This window comes from Stegastes partitus, unplaced genomic scaffold, assembly GCF_000690725.1.
Source record: "Stegastes partitus isolate 25-593 unplaced genomic scaffold, Stegastes_partitus-1.0.2 Scaffold161, whole genome shotgun sequence".
Classification (NCBI taxonomy): Eukaryota; Metazoa; Chordata; class Actinopteri; family Pomacentridae; genus Stegastes; species Stegastes partitus.
This window is the reverse complement of record NW_007577892.1, coordinates 279,275-301,674: the sequence shown is the minus strand read 5'-3', so window position 1 is coordinate 301,674 and position 22,400 is coordinate 279,275. Positions and strand designations below refer to the sequence as shown.

Genomic DNA, 22,400 nt, shown 5'->3' with positions numbered 1-22,400 from the left:
AGATGTCGTTGCTGTTTTTTTTTCAATATTAATTGAAGCCATCCTCTCCCAACAAAGGACTAAATTTTCTTCAATATGGGTTATGTTTTTGGTGGTGTGAACCTAGTTGTGGCATAGTTATAGCTTGGTTTAGCACTAATAGTCTCGCTCATTTTTATACATTTTTTTATTAATTGAATTATGGGCTGCAAGGTGGCTCGGTGGTTAGCACCGTTGCCTCGCAGCTATAGATATCCAGTTCACATCCTGGTAAGATGACATTTTTCTTCTTGGAGTTTGCATGTTCTCCCTGTGCAGTGTGGGTTCTCTCTGGGTTCTCTGGCTACCTCCCACAGTCCAAAAACATGTGTGAGCGTTCTTGTTTGTCTGTCTCTATGTGTCGCCCTGTGATAGACTGGTGACCTGTCCAAGGTGTCCCCTGCCTTCACCCTGGGTCAGGCTGGGATAGGCTCCGGCCCCTCTGTGACCCTAGTGAGGATTAAGCGGTGTATAGATAATGGATGGATGAATAACTGAATTACCAAAACTCCTGTTTAATTATGCATTAACCTTTTATGAGACTGATCCGAACATATTGGGTGCATCTGCAGCATGCCTTACCTTACCTTACATAGTTTAGATTAAAAATACTAGTCCCATAGGAGGAAACCAATGCAGCAAAAGTCAGTTCGCCTGATCTAATCTTTTTTCATATGTCTAACGTCATTGTTAATAACATACCCAATCCTTCTTGGTATGGAGGATACCAGCATTGCATACATTTCTTGAGAGATGTTCTGTCATTTTTCACAGACCAGTCAGGACTATGCTGGCCAGGTTTAGGCTAAACATTCCGGACCCTATCTGAGCAGAAGAAATTTATTTTGGTTTCATCTGACCAAGGAATGTGCTCCCAATATTCATCAGGCAAGCAAGGCTGTTATACAATGTCCTATTCACTGTCTGAACCTTGCACAGAAATTCTGATTTCCATTTATAACCATTGTACTAAGTCCTTAGTACTTGCCTGTCTGTTTTTCAGAGATTGATGTTGTAGGCAGTGCACCGTCCATGACATCACTTTGGGAGAATGCCATTGCAGCTTTTTCCATCTTTGTGATAATTCATAACATAAACTTTCAAGCAATTCTTTTTAAAATGGAGCCATGATGCAGACATGCAGATAGCATTGTACAGCTTATTGGTCCACACTCGATAAAGATCTGGTTTACAGGTCATTTTATAACCATTTTTATGTTATGCTAACAGGAAATCAGAGATGTATTCAATGTATACTTTTCTTGCATGGAGTTTCTACTTTAGGACCTGTATTTTTAATGTAGTCTTTCTAAGGTGTTTGTTTTTACATTACTCATATGAGGAAAACTAGGCCTGAGTGACATAATGATTGTTTATGATGCCAGCAATCAATACAATACAATATAAAACAATAAAAAAATAAAACAATTTGATTGAATGCACAATAGTTTAACGTAATGCAAATAAGCATGATAATATGTAACCTAAACACAATGTTAAGTTCCACGAATAAACTCTGTAGCTGTCATGTTGATGCAGCTGTGGAAGCTTCTTTCCATTCAAATCTCTGCTACTTCCCAACAGCTGCAAAATCTTTATATGTGTTTCTATGTGTTTTTTTTTTTCTTTTTAAAAAATGTTTGTTTTTCACTGCTAAATGGCTAAAGGTGATTAAATTGAAAATAAGCATTTTCCTTCTTGCCTTTAAAAAAATAGATTGTTTAAAGTTGGTCATTAATCATCGATTATGTTGACTGAAAAACTTTACTGACTTGACCCAGCCCTAGGAAATACATTACTTGCCAACTTAAAAATATTGCAATTTTCAGGGATGATACAGTTTTGAATCATTTTACATTTAATTGATATTGTATGTGATACGACATGAAGGGGTGTTTGAAGTGTGGGCCTGAAATTCATTTATAATTCTAATACGTGTGAGTCACACTGTAACCTATGAGCAACAAATTAACTTTTAGAAAAAAAGTTTTCAAGAAAAAAGTGCATCCTTACTTTTTTCTAAAACTTTATAAATCTCTAAAGTGAATAAAATAAATAATTATAGTATATTCTGACTGTCTGTGATTAGTCTCACGATTACTTTCATCACACAAAATTAAATCCCAAAAGTAGGAAGCTGTGTTATAAAACATCATCCTGTATTTTTAAAATAATTCAATCAAAATAATATTGTTGATATTTTTAACATAAATGCTAACATAAAAGTCCCATGAAGTAAGATCTTAAAATGAATTTAGCACAGAAATTGTTTTATCATCAATAACGCTGATACTGTTGCACTAACAATATATTGATATCAACTAATGGAATGGAACCAAAGGAATAAAATCTGCTTGAGAGCAAAGGGGCGATGTGTACCAGAAATGCAGGCTTAATAAACATCTTCTTAACACCAATTTACTTCTTAGGCTTTTTGAACAAATTCTGTAAAATCAGTGGGCTAGACCCTTAATGTGAGCTATGATGTTTCTGATAGAATGGGTCTTTACTGACCTGAGGACTGAGGTAACTCATAATAGCTGGCAAATCTTGGCCAATGTAAGCCAATGAGTAGGCTAGCCTGAGCTAGTTGATATGGAAACATTCAAAGCAGTAACTCTGTTAAGCTTGATTCCACGGATAATGTTAATTTTCAAAGCTGACAAAGCATAATTAAGGCTCGCCAGAACTGTGAGATGAAATCACGCTGACAAGAAGCATATTCATGTTCATATTCAGTTTTATTTATTAAGTACAGAAGGAATAGACACTAAAATGTTACTTAATGCTGGTAGGGTCATTGCTCTCATTCCTCTGGCTGTGACAGAAACATGGTCAAGCTGAAAAATTAAAAATTCTGGAGTTTGACCCCTGAACTAGAATGGAGAAGGAAAAAGAAAGCGTTCAAAAAGCTTGAAAGCGAGAAGACACTTTTGAAGGATATTATTTCAAGGTACCCCACAATTGAAGACATACATCATGATTCAACAACAGAAACCAAAAAAAGAAATTCATGGAATGCAGTTTTGAATGAATATAACTCAAATCAAAAAGTAACCAACAGGACCCTCAGGTAAAATTAATTTAAATTATCTATGGTGGCCTGATTGTACAATTCACTCACTTTGAAATGTGTGTCTTCTCATTTGACACACACACATTTCTATTTTGCCTGTTAAAGGTCCTGTGGAAAAATTTTAAAATGCACTTGAAGAAAACAACAGCCATTGCTGGTAGGGAGCGTTTCGAGACCGGTGGGAACCCCCAGTTACCGTAACCGTTTTCGTATGCAGAAACACAATGCAGCTGAAATATTTTGTTTGTTTCAGACAAAGCTTTCACGTGGCTCAGTGAGGGTAACCTCTATACCTCATTCCTTACAAGTCCTTACCACTTTGAGGTCTTTGGCATGTGGAACCTTCCATTGTAAAACAGCGGATTTGTGTGGTGTGAGTGAATCCACTGTCTGCAAAATAGTGCACAAAGTCTGCAAAGCAAAATGTGAACTGAGAAAGGATTACATCAAGTTCCTCAGTGCTGTTGATCAGACCACCTACATGGTAGAGTTCTATGGATATGGGAACTTCTCTGGAGTAATTGGCTGCATTGATGGATGTCACATTACTATTAGGTGTCCTTCAACAGACAATGATGAGCTGTACAGAAATTGTAAAAACAGTTTTTCAATAAATGTACAAGGTGTAATTTGAAGCAGGACAACACAGTGGAGTCCTACTTGGTGACAGTGGTTATGCACAAACAAACTTCTTGTTCACACCTTATCTTCATCCAGTGAGACCTGAGCAACAGCACTACAACCAAGCTCATATTCACATCAGAGGGCTAGTCGAGCACATGTTTGGTATCTGGAAGAATCGTTTCCACTGTCTCAGGAATACATGAGGTTTTGAACCAAGAAGATGCTTTATTGTCATTGTGATGACAGCAGTGTTTCATAATTACCTGAGACAACATGGCTTCCCAGATCCAGCAACTGAATATTGAAATGACGCACATGTTCCCATGGCAGAAGTAGCCAACGACAAAATTGGACACACTTACAGAGACAACTTTGATTTGCAGCACTTTTCATGAAAAAAAATGTGTGGAGTGATACACAATTGATGGCATTTGTGTTATTTTGCTTTATGTATTACATTTTGTGTTTTTCAATTCAATTCAAGTTTATTTGTATAGCGCAGTTTACAACATATGTCATCACATAGCATTTTCTGCATAATGTATCATATTTTGAAAATGGTGAAGATGAAGATGAAGAGAGGGAGATTGTGAATTAAAATATTACAATACAATAACAATTCATCCAAAATGTATTAAGCAATAAACTAAGGCACAAGGTTAACAGGGGCATTCTACAATTCTACAGTTCTACAATTTCATTTGGCAGACGCTTTTATCCAAAGCGACGTACATCTGAGAGCAGAAACAACACAAGCAAGGATGTAGTCAGGAGAAAACAATCTAGATAAGTGCCATCGAACAAATTCAAGTGTGATAGGCCGTTGATGCCAATAGCAGGCTGTGTGGCATCGTTACAAAGAGGACTGACATATTGCTGCTGCTGCTGCTGCTGCTTCATGTCTCTCTCCACCTCTGATAGACAACTCAACATGAAGGATTTTCATCTTGAGTTCATGTTCTTCTTTTAAAAACTGTGATTTACGCTCATGGAACTCTGTAGCAAGTTTTTCATGAATGGTTAGCTTTTTCCCTCTTGGCCTGCTGCCTGGATTGGAGATACTGGCTGCTGCTGCTACAGGTGCAGAGGGCTGTTATTCTTGTCTCTGCTGTGGCTCCTCTAACATCTGGTTCAAGCTCAGGTCACCTTTTTCGAGAAAAGAATTCCAATATTAGACATAAGATTTCAAGAGTTGAGGCCATGACCGTATTTTTTAATCAGTGCAAAAGACAATACGATTAAGCTTATGCTAACCTGCTAGGCAAAATAGTATATACACTTAAGCAAATGAGTATCGGAGTGTTTCCCCACCTGAAATATACCTTCCAAGGGTTGCTGGCTTTCAATCATCACAGTTAACAAGTCTCTGAGGTCATCTGTCTGTTGTCTAACTGGGGGTTCCCACCTGTCTCGAAATGCTCCCTACCAGCAATGGCTGTTGTTTTCTTCAAGTGCATTTTAAAATTTTTCCACAGGACCTTTAACAGGCAAAATAGAAATGTGTGTGTGTCAAATGAGAAGACACACATTTCAAAGTGAGTGAATAGTAGAATCAGGCCACCATAGATAATTTAAATTAATCTTACCTGAAGTTGTTGGTTAGCACTGTTGCCTCGCAGCAAGAAGGTTGCTGGTTCACGTCCCGGTGGGGGCACCGGAATCTTTCTGTGTGGAGTTTGCATGTTCTCCCCGTGCAGCGTGGGTTCTCTCCGGGTTCTCCGGCTTCCTCCCACACAGTCCAAAAACATGTTGAGGTTAATTGGTGATTCTAAATTGTCTGTAGGTGTGAATGTGAGTGTGCTTGGTTGTCTGTCTCTAAGTGTAGCCCTGCGATGGACTAGCGACCTGTCCAGGGTGTCCTCTGCCTTCGCCCTAAGTTAGCTGGGATAGGCTCCAGCCCCCCCGCGACCCTAATGAGGATTAAGCGGTGTATAGATAATGGATGGATGGATGATCCTAGGGCTCTGACATCAGCCCAAGTGTCACCTTTTCCATTGAACATCATTAGGACCATTGTAGAAACTACTCTTTATGATTAAACTGCATTCATTTACAATCAGAGGCACCACCAAATATACATTTGGAAATAAATACATTAATTAATATTTGAAATTGAATATTAATAATTAATCAAATCTACTTTTATTGAGCAGTCTCATTCTCAAAAGCTATGACCTCCAGTTCCCAAACAAAGAAACACACAGTAGACCCAACGATGCTTATACACAATTTAAAAAAAAACAACTAATACTACAAACAAACAATAAATAACAATGACGTAACAAACAACAAACAGTGAATAAATGAATGCAGATAAACAACCAAATAACTAGATGTGATTGTCACTGGAAGCAGTTCGTAGAGCGGTGATCAATTTGGAATCACTTTGGAATTGAGAAGCCAAATGTAATTTCCAAATTCACCCGTTTACTGGAAAGAAAATGATGTCGCTGCAGGATGTGTAGCTGTGAGGATCTGCTGGATGACTTGGTTCAGGAATGCAGAGACAAGATGGTGCTTTTGCATAGTTTTATTGAAAAAGTGAAAAGGAATCAAAGCTCATAGTTGTAAAGAAAATGGTTGCTCTGTTGCATTACAACCATAATTTATGAAGCCCAACTTTAAGTAAAACATAGAAAAACAAAGCCCAACTTAAATTGTAGAAAATAATCCTTGATAAAGTAGTGAAGAAGAACAAAGAACTCAGTTTAAAGTCATCATGAAAGAACCCATTTAAATTTTTTTTTTAAACTGTTAAATTAATAAAACCAAGCTGTAGTTGCATTCCAGTGACTTTCTTTTATACAGAAAGTTTAGGAGACAAATTCAACTCAGCATCTGACCAATCATATATTAAACATGATACGTTTAACGCTTTCAGTTCCTACAAAGTGTTAAACAAACCAGGATATGTTTTATATTTTAGATTCTTCGGAGTAGTCCCCTTTTGCTTTGACAGCTTTGCACACTCTTGGCATTCTCTTAATCAGCTTTATGAGGTAGTCCCCTGGAATGGTTTTCCAACAGCCTTAAAGAGCTTCCCGAAGATGCTGAGCCCTTGTTGGCTGCTTTTCCTTCACTCTACAGTCCAACTCATTCCAAAACATCTCATTTGGGTTGAGGTGGGGTGATTGTGGAGGTCATCTGACGCAGCACTCTATCACTTTCCTTTCTGGTCAAATAGCCAAATAGCCTTTACAGAGCATGGGGGTGTGTTTGGGGTCATTGTCTTGTTGGATTTTGAATAAATGACCAACAGTGTGACCAGCAAAGCACCCCCACACCATCACACCTCCTCCATGTTTCACGGTGGGAACCACACATGCAGAAACCATCCGCTCACCTTCTCTGCATCCCACAAAAACACGGTGGTTGGAACCAAAAATCTCCAATGTGGGCTAATTGGATCAAAGTACAGATTTCCACTGGTCTAATGTTCATTCTTTGTGTTTTTTTGGACCAAATAATTCTCTTCTTTTTGTTGTTCTGAACAGTTCATATTGAGATTTGTTTGCTACATCAACTCTCTAAAGAATTTATGTGGGCTCTAGTCTGAAGTACTGTTAATTTGCATTTTTCCGAGGCCAGTAAATCTAATGAACTTATCGTCTGCAGCAGAGATAACTCTCCTTTCCTGGGGCAGTTGTCATGAGAGCCAGTTTCATAGCATTTGACAGTTTTTGCGACTACAGTTGATGACATATTCAAAGTTCTTGAAATTTTCAACTGACCTTCATGTTTTAAAGTAATGATGGACTGTTTCTCTTTACTGAGTTGAGTGGTTCTTGCCATACTATGGATTACAACAGTAGTCAAATAGGGCTATCTACTGTGTACTAACCATACCTCTGCGCAACACAACTGATGGTCTCAAACACATTAAGAAGGCAAGAAATTCCACAAATTGACTCTTAACAAAGCACACTTGTTAATTCAAAACCATTACAGGATACTATCGCATGACGGTGATTGAGAGAATATCAAGAGTCTACAAAGCTGTCATCAAAGCAAAAGGGGGCTACTGCAAAGAATCTAAAATATAAAACATATTCTGGTTTGTCTGACACTTTTTGTTTACTACATATTTCCACATGCGTTCTTTCATAGTCTTTACTGTCAGTTCATACTCACTTTATGATGAAGTGCTAAACAAAGCAGTAACTAGAAATGTTAGTACTGGTACTTAAAGGGCAGCTGTTATATCATAGTTGTAACTCGATAATGCATGTCTGAATATTTTATTCTCTACACTTCTATGCCATATAATTTATTCTCCAATGTCATGGTGTAAGAAACTATGCTTTTTGTCATTTTTTCACGTCTGACATTGCAAGACATTTGAGCTCACTTGAAAGTCAAAAGATTTGCAGAAGATTTGGATTGTACAGTAAAGCAGCGCTGCTAGTTTTTTTTGTTTTTTTTTTATGGATTATCCATTTTCAACACAGTGTTCGTCTCCCTGCATACAAATGTTTCACCACAGCAGTTCCAGCCGTTACATTTTTGAGTGAACATAGAAGCTTCAAAAGACATCATTTACAAAGTTTAGAAAGTGGAGTTTAGCATTCTTCTCAGTTGACCAGCTTGACCATTGTTTCTTGGTTAGCAGCACAATTGTTTTATTGTCTCATAACAATCACCTTAATTTAGCAAATGTTTCAAAATGAATTACAAGGATGACATCTGACTCCGCTGTTGTTACAGTAAAGCAGCTAAAGTAAAGGCCAAAATATTTCAGAAACCAGAAGAGAGACCATCATTGCTACAGCTATGATTAATTGATCTAGCTCTGTATTTGTCTTGTTACTGTTTATCTATGATAAGCAATGTTTCACATACTAAGAATGCAGAACACTGTAATAACATTGCAGGACTCTTAATTTCTCTTCTGTGACAGCAAACACAACACACAGACTTTCAGTAACTATTCAGCTTTTTAAGGCACTGCTAACTAAGGCAACTTTCCTCCTGCATGACATCTGTCTCTCACACACTGGAAGAGACTTACTTCCCACAACAAACCCTCTAGTTTACATACCAGTCCACATAACCTCCTTTATAAAGGGGATGGCTTGTCAATCCGTGGCAGTGCTAATCACAGCAACTACTGTATATTCATTCATACAAATGTCAAGTGCTTATTTACCTAAGTATATTAAGGAAAATGTAATATGGTATTAAAAGTAAAAGCACTTAGTGCAGAAAAATGGCTCCATTACAATACTACAATGTATTGTCTCATTAGATTACTCATACATTAATGCAAAAGCAGATTTTTACTGTTGTAGTAACCACCTGTCACTCAAAGAATTAAAATCAAAAATTGTTAAGAAATGGAACTAAAATCAGAGACTGCCTGTGGAAAGAGTATCATGCTTGACTTTATGCAATATGTACATTAAACCTCTGGAGACACTAGATTTAACGTTATCTAGTTGCAGTACCATATGAAAGTAATTACAGTGACAGTACTGCATTTGAGTGATAAACATAAACCTTAACCAGAAGCTACTGTGTGGAGATGACAGGAAACATCCATCCATCCATCCATCCATCCATCCATCTATCCATCCATCCATCCATCCATCCATCCATCCATCTATACACCGCTTAATCCTCACTAGGGTCACGGAGGGGCTGGAGCCTATCTCAGCTGACTCAGGGCGAAGGCAGGAGACACCCTGGACAGGTCACCAGTCTATCGCAGGGCTACACTCAGAGACCGACAACAAGCACACTCACATTCACACCTACAGACAATTTACAATCACCACTTAACCTGTTTTTGGACCGTGTGCGAGGAAGCCAGAGAGAACCCACACTGCATGGGGAGAACATGCAAACTCACCGATACGTGAACCGGAGATCTTCCGGAGAACCGGAGACGATGGAGCTAATCACCGAGCCACCTTACACATGTGCTCCAAAAAAAACCAAACGTTTTTGGTGTTCCATAGTGCTGTTGTATTTCTTAGTTTAAAAACTAATTTTAGAAGTAAGGCTTGTTTTGTTTGTTTACTTTTAATTAAAAAAATAAACACTTGTGGTGGGTTCAAAGTAACACGATGTTTGAGACTTTCCATGTGCAATATGGACACAGTGAGTGGGTTAACAAACCTCTATCTTTCTGTTTACTGTCTTCCAGACCGGCCACCAGCTCCTGTCAATGTATCTGTCACACAACTGCGAGCCAACTCAGCAACTGTTTCCTGGGAGGTTCCTGAGGGGGACATAATAATTGGCTTTTCCATCTCCCAACAGGTAATTCCTAAACTCATGATGTAAATCAAGATGACACTAATTTTGAGAACCTTTTCACACAAATGTCCAATGGGATAAAATGATGAAGAAATAACATATCCACATGGTCAAAGGTCAACTTCACTGTGACATCATAATGTTTTCTGGACATTATTCAATGTCATTAATCAGGCATAGGAGAAATTGAGAACATACTTCAAACGTAGTTGAATACTGAACTGCTAATATTAATCCTGGGAGTCTACCTTGAAACTGTGGTGATTTTACAGATTGTTTTTGCTGCCTGATTAAAAATGTGTGTTAAGCACCCACTTTTTAGTATGTGTACATTCTCTGCAGCGACATCTGTATTTGAAGTATTTTCTGCTATCATGGCTGTCACTTTGTGCTCTGGTAGAATCAACTTTATTGGCAGAGCATGTGAACACATATAAGGAACTGGCTCTGATTTTTGTTTATCTCAATGAACTTTCACACTTCAAAGTTTCGCTACATACACTATATTCCAGGTGTACAAATGTGAGGTGGTAGTTCTAGCTTAGAATCAAAAGATTTCAAATGCTAAAAGTAAATTATAGAATGCAACATGTTACCATAATCATGTTTAGACTTTATGCAACTCAAAACATTATGCAGCCATGTTATTTTACTTGTTTTTAGGTGGAAATAATAGACTGAATACAACACATATACTCTTTTCATCATTTTATGTAGTTGCATTTGAACAATTTAGGTAATTTCCTTGCGCATATAGTTTAATCATTACTTTATCCAATGGCCAGTAAAAACACATAAGACATTTGGGCCAAAGCCATTCCAAATACAGATGGGCACACTGATATGCTCTTGTTATATGCAAGAGTAGAAGCAATTGTAACAGCTTTAGGTTTAGATTACTCCAATAAAATTGCGAAAGGTCAGAGAGAAAGTCTGAGATTTTGAAAGCTTGGCTCTGAAAGTGCTTGTATTCTAAATTATCTGAAATTTGATTTCACAACTTCCTAATTTCCAGTCAAAACCTCATATGGGGAAAATAAAGTGCCAACTGTTAATATAATAAAGTGCTCAGCATGTTGTTCTCCAAAACCTTGATTATTTTCTGGTTGGCTGCCGCTGTCATTTGTATGCTCCCTATACAGGCGCTTGATTGTTTTATTTATTTATTTATTTTTAATGTCTGTGGAGAATAATATATTGTTGACTGCAGCATTGCCCTGTAAAGACAAAACTCATAAAAGTGAAGCAATGATATTTCAGAGTAAAGAGTTTTCTTACTTTAGGACCCATTTTTGCAGCGGTGGCATTTCCATGTGTCCCCTTTATCACCTCATTTGGCCACTATTGATCACTGGACCTACTCAATAGTCTAATTCATTCTGTTTCTGTCTATCCTTCTTCTAATATCCAGAAGCAGGACGGACACATGCAGCGATTCATTCGTGAGGTCAACACCACCAGCCGCTCTTGTACTCTTTGGGACCTAGAGGAGGAGACAGACTACATCATCCAGGTCCAGTCAATTGGTCTCTATGGGGAGAGCCAAGCCAGCAAGAAAGTTCATTTTCGCACCCTAAAAAAGTCAGATCGCTTTCCTTCCAACAGCTCCAACCAAGGTATGATACTTTGAGTGCTATGACAGTTAACTTCAAAAAATATCTTTTCTTTGTGCTAAGTAAAATCTGCCTGAGATGGCTTTGCCATTAATAATGGCATTGTCATTAATAATAACAATAATAAGAAGAAATGATCAGATTTCTAGAGCATTTTTCTAGGCACTCAAAGACGCTATACACTGTCAGTTATTCATTCACACACATGCATTCCTGTGGTGGTAAGCTACGATTGTAGCCACAGTTGCCCTGGGGCAGACTGATAGAGGTGTGGCTGCCATTCTACGCCTATGGCCCCTGCGACCACCACCTCAAACAATCCATTCATACACATTCACACCAGGCAAGGTGGGTGACGTGTCTTGTCCAAGGAAACAACGGCCATGACACAGGGACAGGGCGGAATTGAACTGCCAACCTTCCAATCATTCACCGACTTGCTCTATTACCTGAGCCACAACCATCCCTTTATTAAATTTGCTTACAAAAAGTGCAACAAACCCTCAGTCCCCACCTGGGAAGAGGGTGCAGGTGGGAAACTCTACCTTTATATATGAGAGTCAAAGGTGGTAATGGGCAAAAATGACCTCTATGGATCTGCACTCAGTTGCTCTTCCTCATTGAGCAGGATGTATGTCTTAATAAATTGAACCTAAATTACAAGAACTGAATTTGAAAAGTGACAATCAGATATGGAAGTATAGAAAGGCTTAAATCTTCAATGAGGATTATAAACAATTTCAGCTTCAATTCAAATCTAATTAATTTAATTTGAAATTACGCAATTCAAATTTGAATTTTTAACACAATAATTCAAGTTGAGCAATTCAAATTCAAAAAATATTGATTCAGATTCAGTTTCTAGTGATACATATTTCTGCCCAGACCCTACCCCTTCTCTCTAACATGCCCATACAGACTAAGAAGTTTAGCAGTACAATTTGGCCTACTCCATAACTTTTGTCATAGGAAGCGCTGGCAGCCTGGCATCTGGGGCCAGTCTTTTGACATCTTGATTCACTAAAGGAGGCAATTGGAAAGAGTGGTGCTCTGGAAGACTTCCATCTATGTGAGTTAAGAAATACTTTGGAGAATCAACATAGTCATCTAGAGGCGAATTAATGCCCACCACATTTTCTGACTACTACAGATTTGGCTAAATAGCATAACAGCCTTGAGAACTAAAGAAACATTTTTTTCAAAAATTTTCATTCAGACTCGACATGAGTTCAATGTACTTTATTTTTAAAACATGGTTACCTGCTTGCTGAGACTATATAGAAATGTTTTACATGGACTGCATTTTAAAGTCAAATGTATCTCAAATTTTATCTCCTCCATATAAAAGTAGATGGATGGAGAAAATATTCAGTACTTTCAGTAATTAGTGTTTTGGAGTCTTCTGTGTTTAATGCACATGTCTTCTCTCCTAGATGACCCGACTGTGCAGGGACTGGACAAGTCTCGACATCTACAAACAGGAGAAATGATCATAATTGTGGTGGTTTTGGTCATGTGGGCAGGTAGGTTTGTAGATATGTAATTGATTTGCCACAGTTAAAGTGGGAGAAACTGTAGAGACAGGGATAAAGTATGCTACAGCAATTAGAAGTTTGTTGGAGTCTTTGATGGAAAAACATACAAAGTGTCTTAGGACGATTTGTGATGCTCCTGATAAAAAAGAGAAAAGAAAACTCAGTGTTCAGAGGGTGGATTGCAGTCTAAAAAGGTATGTGAGTGACAACAAGGCATACCTCACAAGCATGCATCAAGTGTTTGTGTAAAAAAAAAAAAGTCTTTGTGTAATTATATTCACTGCCAGCAGGGGCAGGCAAAGTTCTGCACTGTAAGTTTAATATAAGAATTAACATCTTACACAATATACTGCCCTTGCAGTGTGTGATCTGGTGCATAGCCAGGCAGCTAGTTAACATTCCAGAAGTCTTCAAATAATCACACAGGGCTTGCTTTTCCTGTCCTTTAATTGAGTCTTGACTGTTGGACCAATATTGTAAAACTGACACATTACAGAGTAAATAAAACATATAAGTATACATTCATTAACATATTCATGAAATCAGTAAGTATCACACATGTACTGCAACCGTGTGTAACATTTTTACTGGTGTATAAATCGAGAATATACTGTACAAAACACAATTTGACTGCTTCTGCAAATTACCTTTTATTTTAAGTCAGAAATTAGAATATGAGCAACATCAGGCACAACTATTTACAGGAATGCAAATCTTCTACCTTTGGAGGATATTCTAATCATAATCTAATTTAACATTATTAAGACTTACCAGAACTAAATTTCAAAACCATTCATCAAACTTTCATCAGTATTTACAGGGTTTGTACAAACTCAAAACACACAACACAAATAATGAAAAAAACACTATTCAGGGCTCCAGATCAACTTTTCACTGGTAGCACCGGTGTGACCAACTTTTTATTTTTTCCACCTCCTACCTGGTCAAAGGCAAAACATATGACTTGCTGAACATCTTTTAGCGATAGACACTAAGATGTACTGATGCTCTCTTAACATCCCACATAGCAGGCTGTGGTAGATGATGCTTGGTGGCTGTGGTGTGGTCTAACAGGTATTCTAGGCATTCTAATGTCAGATTTGTCCGAGGTTAAACTGCGTTACATGTATTCTACATGCAGTCTTTTCTATGAGCGGAAAAACAGTGAATGCAGATGCGCTCCGTTTTTCACAAGAAGACCTCATTTTTAAGTGTAAATGCTGCAGTACACCAAAGTTATAAAAGTACTACTTTCCACCACTGTGGTCCACACAGCAGCTTCCTGTGCCAGTGACAGCGACACCAATACAGCTTCATGATAATCATGCTCATCAATTAACACACTCTCAAAAAAAAAAAAAAGTTGCAAATGGAGCCCTGACATTTGAACAAAAATTTGGCTCTTCTCTGTTTTTTGCTCTGCAAACTTCTCTTTTACTTTTTGGTTGAAGTCACTCATCTCTGTGACCAGCCTTTTCTCCACTGACAGCATGGCCGATGCATTAAGCCATGACCACAGTAGCTGTCATATAGTCAAAGAGGAGGGGAAAGGCCGTGTGATGGTGTCAGATATGTATTTAAAGCGCAGTCGTAAGAATGTCAAAGGACAGTTTTGATATCCAACCACAGAAGACAAAGCAAATAAAGACTGCAGATGCCAATCAGAGTCCAAGCCAAGGTCACATGATCACGAAAAGTTTACTACATGCACTCATGTGGCTGGTGCCCCACATCCAGGAAGTGTAAAATTAGTAAACACACAGTAAAGACTCATATTAAATCTGTTAATAATACAAATATTGTTAATATGGCAAAAGAATATGAATGTTGTTATCCAACCATCCATTATCTATACACCGCTTAATCTTCACTAGGGTCACGGGGGGCTGGAGCCTATCCCAGCTGACTTAAGGCAAAGGCAGAGGACACCCTGGACAGGTCACCAGTCTATCACAGGGCTACACTTAGAGACAGACAATCATCCACACTCACATTCACACCTACGGACAATCTAGAGTCACCAGTCAACCTCAACATGTATTTGGACTTGTGGGAGGAAGCCGGAGAACCCGGAGAAAACCTTGGTGCAGGGGGAGAACATGCAAACTCCACGCAGAAAGATCCCGGGTGTCCTCACCGGGACATAAACCAGCAACCTTCTTGCTGCGAGGCAACAGTGCTAACCAACTGCGCCACACTGCAGCCCTAACATTATTATTAATTTTTTTTATTATTATTTTGTTAGAGATAATTCAAACTGAATATTGTGTTTGTGAACTACTTTTTTTCTGGTCATTAGTAGTGGGGTGGCGCCCCTGCACGCCGTATTGACCACAGCTTACAGACAAAAAATCTCCAAGCCAGAAGCATATTGTAAAAACACTGGCAACACCATGAATAAGCTCTGTCCATTGGCTGTCTGTGCTCTACCTAAAAAACGTTGCTAGCAAGAAAACAAAGATAACTCAAAGATAGGTCAACATCGCAGAGGATTTGTGGGAGGAAGCTGGAAAACCCAGAGAGAACCCACGCTGCATGGGGAGAACATGCAAACTCCATGCAGATTGATACCGGGTGTCCTCACTGGGACGCGAACGAACAACCTTCTAGCTTCTAACAGTGGAATACAGTGCCTGAAGTGATAAGAGAGTCTCCATCATTGTTTTCATTTAAAAAGAACGCCAAAAGGTGGCTGCTAGAGAAACAGACCTGTGAACACTAATTGTCACAGGAAATGTAAATATATTGGTTGCATGCTCTTTTTCCCCCTGTATTTTTATTATTGTATGTGTAAATTGCTATGTGATGTTAATTTAAAAAAAATATTTTAGGCTGGCATTGACAACTGCCAAAGGGACTACCGATGAAAACTAGCTTAATTTAGATAACTCGGGCATGTTTACATTGTACAATGTTAATTAATGTGCATTGTCCCTTGTCAAATAACTTACTAACTAACTAACTAACTGACTAACTACCTAAATAAATGAATAAATAGCTGTGAGGCGATGGTGCTAACCACCGAGCCACCTTCCAGCCCCTGGTTAAAAAGTGAATAGAAATTGAGGAAGTGTAATGTTACATGTAGTTTCTATAAAAAAAAGTATTCTTCCCCTTAAAAGTTTCCTTGTTTTATTGCTTTTCAACTTTCAAAGCCAAAACTCAGGGTATACAGGGACCTTGAGGGAAGATTTACCATGTTTTCCTGAAATCATTTCTGTATGCTCCAGGTCTTTCTCAGTCTGCTGGAAAACATTTATTCTCCTAAGTCTCAAGCCTTCCAGGTCCTGCTGCCAAGAAGCATCTCCACATCATGATGCTGCCAACACCATACTTCATGACCCGGATGCTGTGTTTGTGATGATGTGCAGTGTTTGGTATCTGCCGAGCACACTGTATAGTCTGATGGCCAAAAAGGTCAATTTTGGTGTCATCAGACTAAAAAACCTTCTTCAAGGCTCCAATGTGGCTGCTGGTGAACTCTAGTCGAGATTTATTCTGATTTTTTTTCAACTGTGGCTTTCTCTTTGACACTCACCCACAAAGCTTTGATTGGTGAAGAATAGGCAACAGTTGCTGTAGTCTCTGCCATCTCAGCCAATAAGGCTTGTAACCCTTCGTAATAGTCATTGGTGTCTCGGTGGCTAGTCTCTGTCTGGCACTCCACACTCAGTTTTTAAAGACAGCCTGTTGTAGGCCTTGCTATGTATGTGCCATATTACTCCTATTTGTTAATGATGGATTCAAAGGAATTTTCAGTCATTTGGAAATTTTCCTGTATCCAAGAACTTTTAAACAGACTTACTTGGAGTGTTCTTTTGTGTTCATGGTGCAATTATAACTGGGAGTACTGATTCATCAGTCACTGGACCTTTCAGATAGAGGTGACCTTATACTACAATCACTTGAGACACACTTATTGCACTCAGCTAACTCAATTTCATTAATTGTGTGACTTCTCACACCAGTTCCCTGCTGCTGTGTTGAATTAGGTAAGCAATTTTAGCAGGGGTAAATACTTATGCAATCATTTATTTTACTTTAAAAATATATATATATATATTTTGGGGCGCGGGGCTGCAGGGTGGCGCAGTTGGTAGCACTGTTGCCTCGCAGCAAGAAGGTTGCCGGTTCGCGTCCCGGTGGGGGAACCGAATCTTTCTGCGTGGAGTTTGCATGTTCTCCCCGTGCAGCGTGGGTTCTCTCCGGGTTCTCCAGCTTCCTCCCACACAGTCCAAAAACATGTTGAGGTTAATTGGTCATTCTAAATTGTCCGTAGGTGTGAATGTGAGTGTGCTTGGTTGCCTGTCTCTAAGTGTGGCCCTGCGATAGACTGGCGACCTGTCCAGGGTGTCCCCTGCCTTCGCCCTAAGTCGGCTGGGATAGGCTCCAGCCCCCCGCAACCCTAGTAAGGATTAAGCGGTGTATGGATAATGGATGGATGGATTTTGGGGCGCCACTATAGCTCACCTGGTTGAGCTGGCATCTCATGTACAGGGCTACAGTCCCAATGGGGAGGTCATGAGTTCGAATCCTGCTCATGACCCTTTCCCACATGTCCTCCCCCCATTCTTCTCCCCTACTTTTCTGTCTCTCTCTGACTAAAGCTATCCAATAAAGGCACAAATGCCAAAAAAAAAAAAACTTAAAAAAAAATATTTCTTAAAAAAAAAACTGATATAGTAAATTATTGTCAAAAAAAGCCCAATTAAATTGGCAATAGTTCAATGTTGAAGAGCAAAAAAAAAAAAGGGACACTTCCTGAGGAGTGAATACTATTTATAGGCACTGTATTTCCAAGCATAAATCAAATAGATTTTGGATTTAAAATTAAAAACAAACAAACAAAACAAACAAACAAAAAAAGAAATTTGCTGCCTGAATTGGTTTTTTGTGTGTGTGTTTTTTTTTTAATGTCCCAAAGCCACTGCTAATCATTTCTGGTCAACCTGCATCCATACATACATGTGAAGCAGAGCAGCTTAGCTTTTGACAGTTGACAGTGGACAGTTTTGACAGGCCCCACAGAAACACAAAAATCAGTTCACTTTTCATTACGAGGACTCCATTTCCTTTTAAATACTTTGTGTACATGTTCACCTCTATCCTGCACAACTTCTGGAGATTTGTTCTGCCATTATCTGTGCTATTTTTTTTCAGCCACTTGCAATGCTACATTTTTCCTTTCTTAGAAACACTCGTGTGATTTAGGCAGCATGCCTGTATTGTTATCATGCTGGAATAATTCTATTTTGCTAAAATTCTGCAGAATTCGAGTCAATTCACATTACCAGAGCTGTACATCAGTTTGTAAATAATGATAACTTTCTGATAGATAGATTTCTAGTAATAGCCTCAGTAAAGGAAGGAGGATAATTCTGAAAATATAGTACTGTTTCAAACTAGAGGCAGAGTTGTATTGGCAGACTGCAAATGAGACAAAGTGAACTCTATTGAGAATTACTGTCTCCCAAGCTTTCTGATAAAGGCACAGCCATTATTGTCATGGCATTTAGAGGAAGTGGTGACATGTCTGTGATTGGCAGCTGCTGCCTCATGACTCACTTCCTATCTTTTGTGTGTGTGTGTGTGTGTTTTGGATATGTGTCCATCTCTCACCTCTTGGCAGCTGTTATTGCCCTATTCTGCCGGCAGTATGACATCATCAAGGACAATGACTCCAGCAACAATAAGGAGAAGGCCAAGCCGTCATCAGAAAGGAGCACACCAGAGCACCACAGTGAAGGACTGCTGAGGAGCAAGGTAAACACAATATCTATAATGCAGGCCCATGACATACTCACAATAAAAAGTTAGATTTAAATGAATTTTCAGTTAAGTATTGAAAACATGTACATCAGTCGATTTCATGTATCCCTGATATAACGTATAGCTCCAGTCAATGGTCAACATCTATCTATCTATCTATCTATCTATCTACCTATCTATCTATCTATCTATCTATCTATCTATCTATCTATCTATCTATCTATCTACCTATCTATCTATCTATCTATCTATCTATCTATCTATCTATCTATCTATCTATCTATCTATCTATCTATCGATCTATCGATCTATCTATTTTCCAAAGTCAAAGTTAAAATTGATTTCTATAAGGTAATGCCAATTAACAAACAAACAAACATAAAAGATTTAGAATAAACAATTGCACAAATATTTACCCCCTTCAAGTCTGTGGTAGCAGATTCAACTTTGGCCACTATTACAACATTAAGCCTATTTGGATAGGTCTCATCCAGCTTTTGACAACTGGACAATTGCACTTTTATCCCATTCTACTTTGTAAATCTGCATGATGGTCATGAGCAAACAGCTTTTTTTCAAGTCCAGTCACATATTCTCTAGTAAAATCCCATTGAGACGAAAACCTTTTTTTTTTTTGTAAATTCTTGTGACAAAAAAAGCTGAATTGTACTGTCAAAAGCATTATAGGGGAAACCTCCAAGAGGGTGAACACTTTGTATAGCCACTGTCTACACACAAGTAGCACTGTTGTACATAGTGTAGTTTCACCATCTACAGTGCTGTGAAAATGTATCCCCCCCCCCCTTTTTTAAAAATAAATATTTCCCCCACCTAAATGTTTAAGATCATCAAAAAATTTTTAACACTGGACAAAGATAACAAAAGTAAACACAAAATGCAGTTTTTGAATAATGATTTAATGTTTTAAGGGAGAAAAGATATCCAAACCTACCTGGCCCTGTGTGAAGAAAGTAATTGCCCCTCATCAAATTCAAGAACAGATGAGAAATAAAGTAATTGACATCTATTAGTCTGGAAAGTGTTTCAAAGCCATTTCTAAAGCTTTAGGACTCCAGCAAGCTGCAGTGAGAGCTATTATCCACAAATGGAGAAAACACAGAACCGTGGTAAACTTTCCCAGGAGTGGCCGGCCGACCAAAATGACCCCAAGAGCACAGTGACAACTCCTCCAGGAGGTCACAAAGGAACCCAGGACAACATGTAAAGAACTGCAGGCCTCCCCCGCCTCAGTTAAGGTCAGTGTTCATGACTCAACAATAAGGAAGAGACTGGGCAAAAAAAGGCATCCATGGTAGTGTTTCAAGGCCAAAACCACCACTGACCGAAAAGAACATAAAAGCTTGTCTTACTTTTCCAAACAAACATCTGAATGATGATGATCTGAAAGCCTCCCTGAGACTTTTGGGAGAATATTCTATGGATTGACAAGACAAAAATTGAACTGTTTGGAAGGTGTGCATCTGATTACATCTGGTGTATAGGTAACACAGCATGTCAGAAAAAGAACATCATAGCAACAGTCAAACATGGTGGTAGTGTGATGGTCTGGGGCTGCTTTGCTGCTTCAGGACCTGGACGACTTGCTGTGATTGATGGAAACATGAATTCTGCTCTCTACCAGAAAATCCTGAAGGAGAATGTTCGGCCAAATTAGTTCATGACCTCAAGCTGAAGCGCACTTGGGTTCTACAGCAGGATAATGATCCAAAACACACCAGCAAGTCGACTTCTGAATGGCTTAAAAGAAAACAAAATGAAGGTTTTGGAGTGGCCTAGTCAAAGTCCGGACCTGAATCTGATTGAAATGTTGTGGCATGACCTTAAAAAGGCCCTTCATGCTCGAAAATCCTCCAGTGTCACTGAATTAAAACAATTCTGCAAAGAATGGGCCAAAATATCACCACAGAGATGTGAAAGATTCATTACCAGTAGCAGAAAACGTTTGATTTCAGTTGTTGCTGCTGAGGATGGCCCAACCAGTTACTAGGTTTACGGGGCAATTACATTTTCATACAGGGCCAGGTAGCGTTGAATAGTTTATTTCCTTAATAAATAAAATCATCATTTTAAAACTGCATTTTGTGTTTACTTGGGTTGTCTTTGTCTGATTTTTACATTTGTTTGATGATCTTAAACATTAAAGTAGAGAAAATATGCACACAAAAAAAGAATTTGAGGGGGGGACAAATACTTTTCTATGGCACTGTATTCAAATTACCATGTTACACTGTTGTGACAAAAAAGTGTTTTTCACTTGCCATAGCAGCATTATCATGGTACTTGTATGTATCGTATCTTGTATGCTTGACACTGTGTTGAGCTGAAACCCTTTTCACTCATTGAACGGAATTAATGTTTATGCTGTGACACGGTACGGTCACATTTTTGACATTTGCAATAAAAAAATTAAAAGCAGAATGTTGAACTATTGATCTTGAATACTTACAAAACTGATATAACTAAGAAATAAATTTTGAAAGTGTCTGAATTGCAATCAGCTCTAAATTTCCTATATTTCTGAAACTTAATTTCAGCCATTTAGTTTCGGTAAATTTAAATGGAACACTGCAATTGTCTGCTATGATCAAAGCATTCCTTTATCGCACAAGAAAAAGTAAAACAGCAATTGTGATTTTCTTTTGTTTTTTTTATTGTCTTTGCAGTTTCATCCTTCTGTGCCATCAATCAACATCATTGAAGTTTGAACGTGGGGAGCTGATGCTAAATTTCTCTCTCTCTCTCTCTCTCTTACTTCCACAACTCATTTTTGACTTTTCCAATAGATAAGGGAAAAAATGAGAAAAGGGGAATTTCCTGTGTGACATCATCGGTGAAAAAATGCTGACACACACACACACACACACACACACACACACATACCATACAGTAGCTAAAAAAGTATATAATGTTAACCCATGGTGCAATTCACATTGATGTCTTTGCTGGGTGCTTGGTATGTTATTGCAATACAAAAGTCAGAATACAACTTATCTCTGGGAGGCCTGTATTTGTGACTTTAAATATGCAGTGTATTTTTGATATTGGCATGTGCAATTTAGATACAACATTCATCTGCTGTAGACATGTCAGTTCTAAATATATCAACATTTTTCCAGCGCAAATAGTGTTAATATAGTGCCTAATCACGAATGTATATTGCTGTCTGACAGCTGTGAATATGACTAGATCTTTGTAAAGAAGAGGAAGCAGTTACATATGTCTAAAATTCATCTGTAAAAACTACCATCAGTGCACTTGTTAATTTTTCCTAATACTGAAATTAAAATATAATTTTCTGCAAAACATTGTATCTTTTCACATTTCATACATAACAAACATGTCTGTACATATTTCATACATTTCCTAAATTAAGGTGCACGCAGGTTATTTGCATGTAGAATAGCACTTGATGTACATTCTAAGTTAGATGCCAAAATGGAGAAATAAACATGATTGAAGTACAGTGAAGCTCTTAATGTTTTGTTA

The 22,400-nt window shown here is 38.3% G+C and overlaps 1 protein-coding gene across 1 annotated transcript; it reads left to right on the top strand.

Moving 5' to 3' along the window:
• The first annotated feature begins 8,534 nt into the window (after window positions 1–8,534).
• Window positions 8,535–21,619, top strand: fndc4a (fibronectin type III domain containing 4a). The gene is made up of 6 exons (XM_008279506.1): window positions 8,535–8,541; window positions 9,864–9,979; window positions 11,388–11,592; window positions 13,023–13,112; window positions 18,754–18,887; window positions 21,578–21,619. The coding sequence occupies exons 1-6, from the start codon at window positions 8,535–8,537 to the stop codon at window positions 21,617–21,619; spliced, it is 594 nt and encodes a 197-aa protein (XP_008277728.1).
• The last annotated feature ends 781 nt before the right edge of the window (window positions 21,620–22,400 follow it).